The following is a 10,447-nucleotide window of genomic DNA, read 5'->3' as shown; positions in this document are numbered from 1 at the left end:
CTTTTACATTTTCACAAACTTTCTGAAATTTGATGAAAACATTTCACGTATGCAGTAAGGCCTTTTGCCCGGTTACACACAGCGGAAGCCTTGTGGATGAGTCGTTGTAGAAAAAGTGCCATCGGGTGCTTGAGTAAGGTATACCTGAGAACTTCTGACAATGTGTGTGAAATTTAAGTAAGAAAAAGATGTATTTAGTGAGAAGAAAGGGGAATTTCCTATACAATTTTATTCACCATTTCCTGTGCAGGTCAGCAACAAAATAAAAGACGTTCTGTTGAAAAAAAATATATGCAGCATCCTGCATTTAATAGCTGGATTTCTTCTCGTCTGTGGTTGGTTGTTCTAACGGTCTCTGATGTGGTCTGCCACTTCTATCTTTTGCTTCTCTATGGTGCGATATAACCGCTGTGACCTATATCCTATTAAACGCTGCCTATGACTTACTGTCAGTCTGCAAACACAAATGCAGGTCAGAACCTCCAACGAGGGCAACAAGCGACATCCAGTGGTTTTTGGCCCTCTTTTCATTTCTTGGCTGGCCTGCTTGATTTAGGTGGTTTTCTTTTCTTTTTTTTTTATTTGTCATGGCCGGAATCTGACTGCGGTTTCCTTGAATTGCCACCGTCTGCCACAATTGCCCTCCTCCTCATAAACCCACTAATCCCCCCTTGGGGTAACTGGAAAGCCCCGAAGATGGCAGACGTTACCTGAAGCGGTGCTGGGTTGTGAGTTCCCCATCGCTTTTTCTCAGGCACGATGTGACACCTTGTACGGACGAAACCGAGCCGTGATCGACATCGTGTCAGCGTCCACTGATCCGTTGGCCTGAATGCATCATGGGACGCATGAAGCAGAAGTTTGTGGTAAGAATGATCGATTGAGCAATACAGAGACATCACAGATTTGATGTAATCGTTTGGTTCCTCATCACACGATAAATAAATTAGTGGAAGATGAGCAAATCCCGCGTGCCGTGATGAAATCCTTCTGGTAGCGTGAGTGCAGCCAGCCTGAAGCGTAAACCTGCGGCGTGACGACACCGACATTTCGCCTTATTTAGCAGAAACGACCCCCCCCCCCCCCCCCCCCTTTACGAACATGTAACAGCTCCTGATTGAGACATGCATTTCCTGTGACCTTGTCAGCTTCCTGCTCAGATGCATGAAAATATTGCTGCAAAAGTGATTCTGACAAAGATGAGCAGAACTGTTTATCAAGATCAAAACCTTTATCACTTTGCCACATGTGTGAAGTTTTTAATGATTTTACCCGCTGTGGGCATATATCAGAGTATACTTTGTATATGAACATAAAATATGTCTTTGCTGTTGAAGCGTTGAGTTGAAGGAGCTTTTGATGATCTCTGTACATGACCTCACTTTAACCTTTAACAGTGACGAAGATCTCACTAAACAAAAAGGTCCAGTGAGTCAAAAGTCGCCTCAAAGTGTGAATTCCCCTAATTCAAATAATTTTCCGTTACGTTTGAGACACTTTTCTAAATTACATTTGTAATTTAAATTTTAAAAAGTTTGTTTGGGTTTTTTTTAAGTAAAAAAATAGAAGTTCTATTATAAATACTTCATGCTATACGTCCCAACATGTCTGATCGGTAAGGCATGTAGGGACATTGCCCATTTGAAAGAGAAAAAAAACTGCACATCTGAAAAAGGAAGGAAATTCTGGGAAATTTAGTTGCCTCACGAAGTGCACGTCATTTCCTCCCATGACAAGTGTGTGGTTTCTGTCTTTTAAAAAAGTTTGAAAGGAGCGTGATTATGACAAGACTTTGCAATTTGCCTCCTGGGTGGAGAATGAATGGTCATGTAAAGAGCCTGCGTGTTCAGCAGTTCATGGAACCGGCAGCAGGTATGTTTCATTACTTCTACTTTTCTACCGTAGCAAAACTAAACAAGACGTAAGAATTTATTTATTTTTTTAATCAATTGTGCATTTTATTGTGGTCAATTTCAGGAAAGCCTTATCGCTCCCTGAAACTGAACTATTCATTTCACTTATATTATTTCGCAGCTCTTTCCAAAAGTAAAAACTAAACTAATTTGAACTGCTTGGAGAATCTTCCCAATATTCTGAGATGCTGACGACTGTTTGTTGGCATCTGGATACGGGACACTGTTTTAACTGCTGCTGTTCATTTGCTGTGTGTTTTTAAGGATCTATTTTTTATCCCTTATGCTTGCGTCTTTAAACTAAAAGTTCCCCTCTACGCTGGGATGCTGGGAAAGCTTAACCTGGTTCCTTTTCTCCTCAGCGTTCCTCTCTCTCCTGCTGCTTATGGCTGTTCATTCTTCAAGAGCTGAGGCAGTAAGAGGAAACCTGCAGTGTGGGAATTTTCTGCAACAGATGTTGGGGCAAACCAGACTTATACATAAGGAATCTGCCAACCTAATCAAACTCTATGTGAGTACAGACATGCGGCATATTTTGCTTTAAATTAAGACATTTCTGCAGACTATTGACTTTTTAAGATGTGTGCATTAATTCGGAACTCATTTCTGGCTCCTTCACTTTTTCTTAGAAAGCCTCTCAAGGAGAAATGCCAGAGTTCTTCTGTAAAGTACCCGTCAGCGACATCCCGGATTCCCAAATCTCCGGCCTGCAGCCCGCAGAGAAGTTAGCGAGCATCTGGACACATCTCCAGGCCTTCTTCCCACATTTAAAATGGGTGTACGAGCAGCAGACGGACTTGCACTTGCCCACGAGTCCCCTGCTGAGGGACCTCACCAACGTCAGAGTTCGCAGCGAGTGGCTGGTCCCGATCATAAACAGCCTTCATCAGAGTCTCTTCCCAAACCTGTCTTTGCCGGAGCCAGCAGTGGGGGCAACGACCCTACCGCCACCTCAGAACGTGTTCCAGCAGAAGATCTATGGCTGCGTGGTCCTCAAGACCTACAAGGAGTTCCTGTCCAACGTTTCCAGAGAACTGAGGAATCTAAAAAATGTTTGCAACGGGAGGACGGAAATGAAAGGATGATCTGAGGATGATCCGAGGATGGCCTGGGACGGTCTGCTTCACGCTCACCGGGTTGACAAAGACTTAAAAAGATATGACAGTATATATGTGGCCAGGATGTCACTGTAAATAAGCCTATTTATGTTATTTAAATATTTATTTTCTTACGTTTTTTCTAATAAAGGGGGTTCTGTTAAAAATATTAAGAATTAATGGGTATCTATAAAAGTAATGTCTATTTAAAATGTTAAAGATATTGAGTAAAGCTGTCTGTGTAAGATTATGTGCCGTATACTTAATTATTAAAATACATCGTTGCCAATTTACTTCTGTATTATCTTTTTTTTTTTTGGTATTGTTTTCATACTCGTTGCATCGTCTTCTGGATTCTCCACAGAATCCGTCCATTAAGACGCGTTAAAAGAAAATCAGGAAGCTGCTGAGACGCTGACTCTGTGATATCAGCTCAGAATGACGCACGCGTTCAACACAACGCTGCATCAGATAGGAAAGATTTGATGAAACTGTCTGGCCGGTCACAAGGTGTGGGTGTGTGTGGCTCGTGGAAGTGTCGACGTGCTTCTGAATCCTCATGCAGACGAGGGTGCAAGTGTGTGTGAAAGGTGGGTTTGGAAAATGTAAAAGTTGAAATTCTGCAGAAATGCCCTTTTTTTTTTAAACTACACAGCATGTAAACAGAGATATTTTTTTGTTTTTGTTTTTTTAGAACGAAGTATTGCTCAACTGAACTTTCCTCAGATCACAAGTACTCAGGAAACTGGAAGTAGATGGGGGGGGGGGGGGGGAGGGATTAACTCTAGGTCATGATTCAAGTTCCTTGTTATACCTCTGCTATATTTAAAGCACACATTCAGAGTATCTTAGGTCAGTAGCCATTCTGTAATTCATTATTCATTGATTTTCACTCATTTTTACTGCCTGCACAAGTTCAGCATGGGGAAAACCAAATTTATCCCACAGCTCCACATTTAACCCAGCGCCTGTTTGGAATTCCATAAGTACCCATAACCCTGTCATAATCAACAGGGACATGTGTTGTTTTCTCTAATACTACTATAATATAATATCACTCCCCCAAGCAGCTCGTTCCCCTCCTAACTGGATCTACACCGTCCACATGGTGATCTGGATCAGCACCAAAAGGTTCTAAATTGTTCTTGGTATCTTTATACACCAACCATGAAAAGTAAAATTGAACCAGAGTGTGTATTTTTAACTGATGTGTATTTTTGAATCTGTAAATGGAGTTTTAATGTTACACTTTAATACTTTTCCTGATTTCATTCTGGATCAGATCCAGAAGAAATTTGTGACTGTGATTTTTGGTGAGTGAATTGAATGGGATCTAAGTTAGACCAGGACACATCTTAAGATTGTTTTTCATCAAGATCCATCCAGAGGTTTTTCCTTTTATCCTGCTAAAAACACCGGTATCAAAAACAAAACCTCCTTGGCAGAAATATTGAAAGTGAAATGAAGAGACAAATCTCTCAGTGACAAACAGAAAACAGAACAATCAGTGTCAAGCTTGCGTTTCATTTCATTATTGGAATGACCTGTAACAAAAGAAAAATGAAACCAGGCGCAACATCGTCGACATTTCGCATGCTTTACATTATTTGTCCAATAGATGGCAGTACACACTGATGACAATACCAGTCAAAACCTATCGACGGACATTTCAGACAGCCTATCACGTGGCTGTCAAAGGAACTATTATAAAATCGTGATCTAATATCTGTCAGCAGAGAGAAACTAAAGTCGAGGAACACGGAATCCAAGTGTTTTAATCGAGTTGGTGTTTTAGTCGTTAACCTTTGACAGTGGAGTCATCAAAAAGTATGAACAGAGAAGTAAAGATACCCGGGGAGGAAGAAGCTCAGCATGTCTTCATCACAGCGAATAAACAGCAGATTTATTCAACTGCACAAGGTCTGCATGAACGCTCCCAAATCTCAGCCACTCTTGAGCGACCTAAATCGCTACACTGAATTCACCTTTATTAGTTTCTTAGATCGTTTCTGAATCGCTACACTGAATTCACTTTCGTTACTTTCTTAGATCGTTTCTGAATCGCTACACTGAATTCACTTTTATAACTTTCTTAGATCGTTTCCGAATCGCTACACTGAATTCACTTTTTATAATTCGCTTTTGTTACTTTCTTAGATCGATTCTGAATAGGTTTTTTTTTCCGGTGATCTGTTTTTGCCTTTTCGTTTCCCCTGTCCTGGTTTCATTCCTCTGTTTCTAATTCTTCTTTGTTCCCTCTTCGTGTTAGTTTATCACACACCCTCCTCTCCTCTTCCTCTTTTATGCTTTTCTCTGCGGCCACGTCTGATTGTTTCCACCTGTTGATTGGCTCCGCCTCCCTGCACCACCTGTTTCCCATTGTCTCCGCTCCAAGTGTATTTCGTCTGTGTTTCCACTCTGTTTTGTTCAATGGGAATGATTGCCAAACATTCTGCCTTTCTTCTTGTAATTCCTTTGTGTTCATGTCAGTTTATTTGGTGTTTAGAAGTTTAACTTTCTCCCTTAATAAACTTGATTGTTTTGAACACTTCCATTTATTTGCGTTCTTATTTTTCTGGATCAGCTCCGTATTCCCCAACCAAAATGAATTATTACACTAGTTTTAGGTATTTTATGTTTATGTTTAAGTGTATATATATATTTTTTTTTATATAAAGATTGGAAAGTGATTTCATACTGCAGTAATGTTTTCATCAGTGCGTTATGAAAGTTGTTTTACCGATAACAAAGAATGCACACATAATTGTTGTGTAGGTTTGTAGGCATTTAATTTTGCATGACAGCACTCCCACTTCCTTTTTTTTAACCTCGCCGTAAACTGAAGTGAGATCAGTTTACCGGTAGTAAGTTTGATTGTGCGCACAGCGTCAATTCTGTTCCATGAACAAAGGTCATTTCAGACTGTTGCATCACTATTACCAAAAAACATATTTATATCCCTGATTTTTTTTTTTTTTTTAAGTTATTGCATTTACATTTTCAAAGGTTCTTCAAGCATCTATAATTACATGCAGAGCCGTACATGAGTTCTGGGTCCTGCATGGTGAACTACTAACAAGCCGAGGCCTTTATTGGTACAACTGCAGTATGCGTGTTTTCATTGCATAGTTATTCAAACAAGAGTAAGGAAGAAAAGGCATTTACTATTTAGACCCAAGCATCCGAAGTCAGATCAGTTTAGTGTGTACGCTTCACTTACATAGTGTTGCTGTATCCATATTCAAAAAGCGAATGTTCATTCTGGCTTCAATATCAAATTCACTCAGCAGCTAAAAAAAACAACAAGATTGTACACATGAATTAAAATTCTTTTTAAATGAGAACTTTTCTATTTATCAGTTTCATCTGATGCGTACCAACCTTGAGGAAATGCTCAAATGTGATTCCCTCGTAGAATTCGTCTGGCTCCTGCGTGTGAAAGCATGACGTTACTGAATATGTGCCGACCGTCTTAATGGCGTCCTGACAGTAGACGTACCATGTGACCCATTGAAATACCGGCCACCTCCAACATGGCGGCATCGGCGATGCTCTTGGCTGTCTCCTTGCCCAACGCCCCGCTGCGAGACAACAGCTCCTCCACCACCTGGACAGGCGTGGAATCAAAATTTCAAAGCCTCAACTTTCAGCATGAAAACCCATTTTTACCTCGCCAAGAAGGTTCTGTTCCTGATGCCGTTTGGTAAGTTACTGGAAAAAAATAATCTGAAGATGGGTCTTGGTCTGGATACAAAAGAAATCAGGTTTTTCCCCATTTACTTATAATGGAGACTTTTTCATGGTTCGGGTTTAACGAAACCAAGAACCATCTAGAACCTTTTGATGATGATCCGGATCACCATGTGGACGGTGTAAATCCAGTTCGGTGGGGAATGAGCCGCTTGGTGGAGGTTTATGCTCTCCGAATGCTTTTCTAGTTTGACTGTGTAATCCATGTAAATCACAATTTTCAGCATGAAAATCCATTATTTGACCCTGTATCTGACCCCCTGACCCTTCGGCACCCAGATGTGTTCAAACTGGGTTAAAATCCTGAAATGTTGAACGTGACTTAGTGGAACTCCATGAGATTTAGAGACTAATAAGTACAAAGAGACATTTACAAATGACTAAATGACATTTTTGTCCACTTGAAGGGTTAAACGTGGGCATTTCGACCGATTTAATGATGATTTTTTTTTAAAAATGTTAAAACAGAAGCGACGGGAGGCTCACGTGTCGGTATTCCTCCAGGGTGATCGTCCCGTCGTTGTCCGTGTCGTGCATGTTGAACAGAACTGCAGAGAAAGGCGCAGCGGGTTGTAACATCCAGATGTGCAGCGCACGCGGTGATGTGATTTGTTTTAGATTTCGAACGCACATCTCAGTTTCTCCCTCCTGACGCTGTTGCGCTGCTCCGCTGTCATGTAGACAGGCGGGGGCCGGAAATGGGACATGACCACCAGGAACTCCTCGAAGCCGATCTCCTCGATCACGCCTTCACCGTTCTGATGGAGGTTCCTGTCGGGGTGAGGAACCCACAACATGGTCACACTTAAAGCTGCAGCGTTAAAGGCAGCTGCCCATGAGCAAACAGTCGCTGCCGTACCTTCGGTCAAAGAAGGCCTCGATGATCTGCGAGCGAATGGGATTACACGCCAGATCCGGGATTTCATTCAAGTGTTCTCTTCTGCGTAGAGTTGGGAGACGACTTTAAGGAGTGGAAGTGCGTCGTGCACACGGTGCCGACCGACTAAGAGCTTTGCGTTGACAAAAGCCTGTTAGGCCGGTTCAGTTCTAAACACGTTTCATGACGTTGATTTTGTTATGTGAAGATTTAGATAAGATTCACACGTCTGGATTTAAACGTCACACAAACCAGACCTACCGGAGAGTTTCCCCGTTGTGGCTCAACTGCTTGAATCTTTTGTGCAAGACTCCGATCTGCTCGAATGAAACTGAAAACGAGAGAGACGACCTTTATTGTTATTGTTGTTATTGTTGTTATTGTTATACACAGCGTCGTCGGCGTAAAAGCCCGACCAAGAGACACCTGACTGGGATCAACAGGTTAGGGTCCAGGGTGCCTTTAAGGCCTCCAGTTTAGGCTTTAAAGGCACCTGGATATTCAAACTTTATGGAAAACACACGTCTTTGTCATGACAACCACCTCCACCTGTCTCCTCTTTGGCTACAGGTGGATGTTGTTGTTGTTGTTGTTGTTGTGGTATACAGAAATAAAAGAAGCTCCACTGATGCTTTATTAAATCCAATCCCCGGCGTGTTTATTAGGTAAGATTACTCATTCAGGATTTTTCCTCCTGAATTATTCTTCCTAACCGTCCTGGACTGTTTTTATAATCACTCATACATGAGATTATAAGAAAGTACCGTGTGTTGCTATGATACAACAGTCGGGTGGTCTAGATTATAATCCAGATGTTTGCTTTCAGCCCTCCTTTTAAAGCAGAAGTGCTTAAAGGCATTACAGATAATAAAGATGCCAACTCACAGCCAGTCTTTTCCGCCAGATCACCGAATTCCGGATGACCAGGTGAGGACTGGAGCGCGCCCATGCCCAAATAAGATGCTTCCTGTCCTTCCCAGAATTAGCCCCCCCACCGGTTTACACAGATAATCCGAAGATGTTGGAACTGATCTAAAATTGATTACGCTTCTGGATCGGCCATCTTCGTCCCCCGACTCTTTGCAGTGACAGACCGGAATCGCTACGGTCGTCCGTGCGCGATCGCCGAGCTGGGCTCATCCACGCAGCGCAGGATACTTCCGCAACCCGAGCCCCGATGACGACACGCGTAAAGGAACAACAGGCAGCTGCGTGATTTATTCATTATTCAGAGCCGTGTCCGGTAACGCGAGGAGCCGGAGGAGAGGCGGCAAACATCGAGTCCGCCGGGATGAGGTGTGACGCGTCATTTCAAGAAAACCTCTAGAGCGTTGTTTTACTCTTTCGGCCTTTAGGACGTCCCAACAGTCTATTCCAGGCGCGCCTTCCATTGGCTGAGCGTTCTCTTAGATGGAATTGCAGGAATGTTGGGAAGTTCGTTATATTTTCATGACGTTTTTCTTCTGAGCAATTTGACCTGCAGAGGTCAAATGACTTGTATTTCTGTTGACTGAGCGTACGTGTCTTTGAACCTTCCTGAGCAGAGCCAGACACTGCTGCAAAAAAATATCACAAGTTACAAATTATGCCATTAGTGAAGAATTAAAGCCTCCAGGCAGCAGCGAAAAGAACTCACTGCTGCAGCAGCCATCGGGAGGAGTTCACTGCAGGTCACCGTTAAATTAAAAGCCTTAACTCGGAAAATGAAATAAAGCATTTAAAGTTATAATATTCATTATTTGTGCCCTTTTATTGAACCACTTAACCTGGATTCAGACTGTCTGCCCGGGGCCCCAGAGCCGGGGGCCCCGTCCCGACCCCACCAAAAGTGATAAGGCGCTCCACGCACCTTGTATGGCTCCTACAGTGTATTTGATGTCTCTTACCTGCATGTCCATAAACTTTACAGCAAATATTATACTTACTCTAGAACGCCCGTGACGTTTACGCACTGCTTCCGATAGATGGCGCCATTGAGCCAGTCATCCGCACATGGACGTCAGTAGAAGTCGGACGAGTAAAATGTTGCTGTGAAAGTAACACAGCTGAAGTGCGCAAAGGTGACAGCCCGTGATTGGTTTAGAAGCCGATGACGTCACGGGAGCGGTCCCACCTTTGGGTGTTGTTGGGACCGCTCTGTGGTCCTCAGTCTCACTGAACTTACTGCTATGGATACGAGTTCAGTAACTTCATCTTGAGTTTTCAGGAGGACAAAGTTTTATTATTATTTTTATCGTCGGATATATCAGCAGAACCAGCAACAGACGGACCGGAGACCTGAGACAGGATCTCACATGAGGTAAAGGATTGAAGTCATCCGCAGTGTCTGATTATCTGATAAAAGAGGAGATAATATCCAGAAAAAACAACAACTAGAAAACCCCTCCATGGTGATCTGGATCAGGTTCTAGATTGTTCTTGGTATCTTTACACAAAGCAAAAGTGAATCAGAGTTGATGTGTATTTTTAACTGATTTTTAATCCATAAATGGAGTTTTAATGTTAAAATGTAATATTTTTACTGACCTTATCGGACCCCTTTATGACTGTGATTGTTTTGGTGACTGAATTGGATGTATATTTTACAATGTCTAATTTTTTTAAAACTATAAGTAAATGGGAAAATCCTGATTTTTTTGTATCCAAACGGGAATAAATAGTTTTAATGTGATGGTGGTTCTGTTTAAAAGTTTTGTTTCAAAATATATCAAATAGAATAAACTAAAACTCTGCCTCTCTTAACTTATTGTCTTAAATGATGTGTTGGAGTTTTTGGAAGTAATTTGAATATACTAAATCATGTTTAAAAT

At 42.0% G+C, this 10,447-nt stretch overlaps 2 protein-coding genes across 2 annotated transcripts; one reads left to right on the top strand and one right to left on the bottom strand.

Annotated features, from left to right (window-relative positions):
• Positions 1 to 1,817: 1,817 nt before the first annotated feature.
• Positions 1,818 to 2,998, top strand: m17 (IL-6 subfamily cytokine M17). The gene is made up of 3 exons (XM_068753198.1): positions 1,818 to 1,872; positions 2,276 to 2,424; positions 2,543 to 2,998. Exons 1-3 carry the CDS (start codon positions 1,818 to 1,820, stop codon positions 2,996 to 2,998), a joined length of 660 nt encoding a protein of 219 aa, XP_068609299.1.
• A 2,784-nt stretch (positions 2,999 to 5,782) lies between these two features.
• tescb (tescalcin b) lies at positions 5,783 to 8,685 on the bottom strand. The gene is made up of 8 exons (XM_068752916.1): positions 8,523 to 8,685; positions 7,899 to 7,968; positions 7,620 to 7,700; positions 7,392 to 7,531; positions 7,247 to 7,308; positions 6,510 to 6,617; positions 6,392 to 6,439; positions 5,783 to 6,300 (listed from the first exon to the last, which is right to left on the bottom strand). The coding sequence occupies exons 1-8, from the start codon at positions 8,584 to 8,586 to the stop codon at positions 6,223 to 6,225; spliced, it is 651 nt and encodes a 216-aa protein (XP_068609017.1). The 5' UTR covers positions 8,587 to 8,685; the 3' UTR covers positions 5,783 to 6,222.
• Positions 8,686 to 10,447: the final 1,762 nt, after the last annotated feature.

The sequence above is a fragment of the Brachionichthys hirsutus genome, chromosome 19 (assembly GCF_040956055.1).
Source record: "Brachionichthys hirsutus isolate HB-005 chromosome 19, CSIRO-AGI_Bhir_v1, whole genome shotgun sequence".
In the NCBI taxonomy this organism is placed as follows: Eukaryota; Metazoa; Chordata; class Actinopteri; order Lophiiformes; family Brachionichthyidae; genus Brachionichthys; species Brachionichthys hirsutus.
Note: the sequence above shows the minus strand (reverse complement) of the source record. Positions and strands in the feature narration are given on the sequence as shown.

Coding starts and splice junctions, on each gene's coding strand:
- m17 (XM_068753198.1), top strand. CDS start 1,818: ATGAATGGTCATGTAAAGAGCCTGCGTGTTCAGCAGTTCATGGAACCG. Junction 1,873..2,275: donor GTTCATGGAACCGGCAGCAG/GTATGTTTCATT, acceptor TTTTCTCCTCAG/CGTTCCTCTCTCTCCTGCTG. Junction 2,425..2,542: donor CCAACCTAATCAAACTCTAT/GTGAGTACAGAC, acceptor ACTTTTTCTTAG/AAAGCCTCTCAAGGAGAAAT.
- tescb (XM_068752916.1), bottom strand. CDS start 8,586: ATGGGCGCGCTCCAGTCCTCACCTGGTCATCCGGAATTCGGTGATCTG. Junction 7,969..8,522: donor TCTGGCGGAAAAGACTGGCT/GTGAGTTGGCAT, acceptor TCTCGTTTTCAG/TTTCATTCGAGCAGATCGGA. Junction 7,309..7,391: donor CAGGAGGGAGAAACTGAGAT/GTGCGTTCGAAA, acceptor CTTTCTCTGCAG/TTCTGTTCAACATGCACGAC.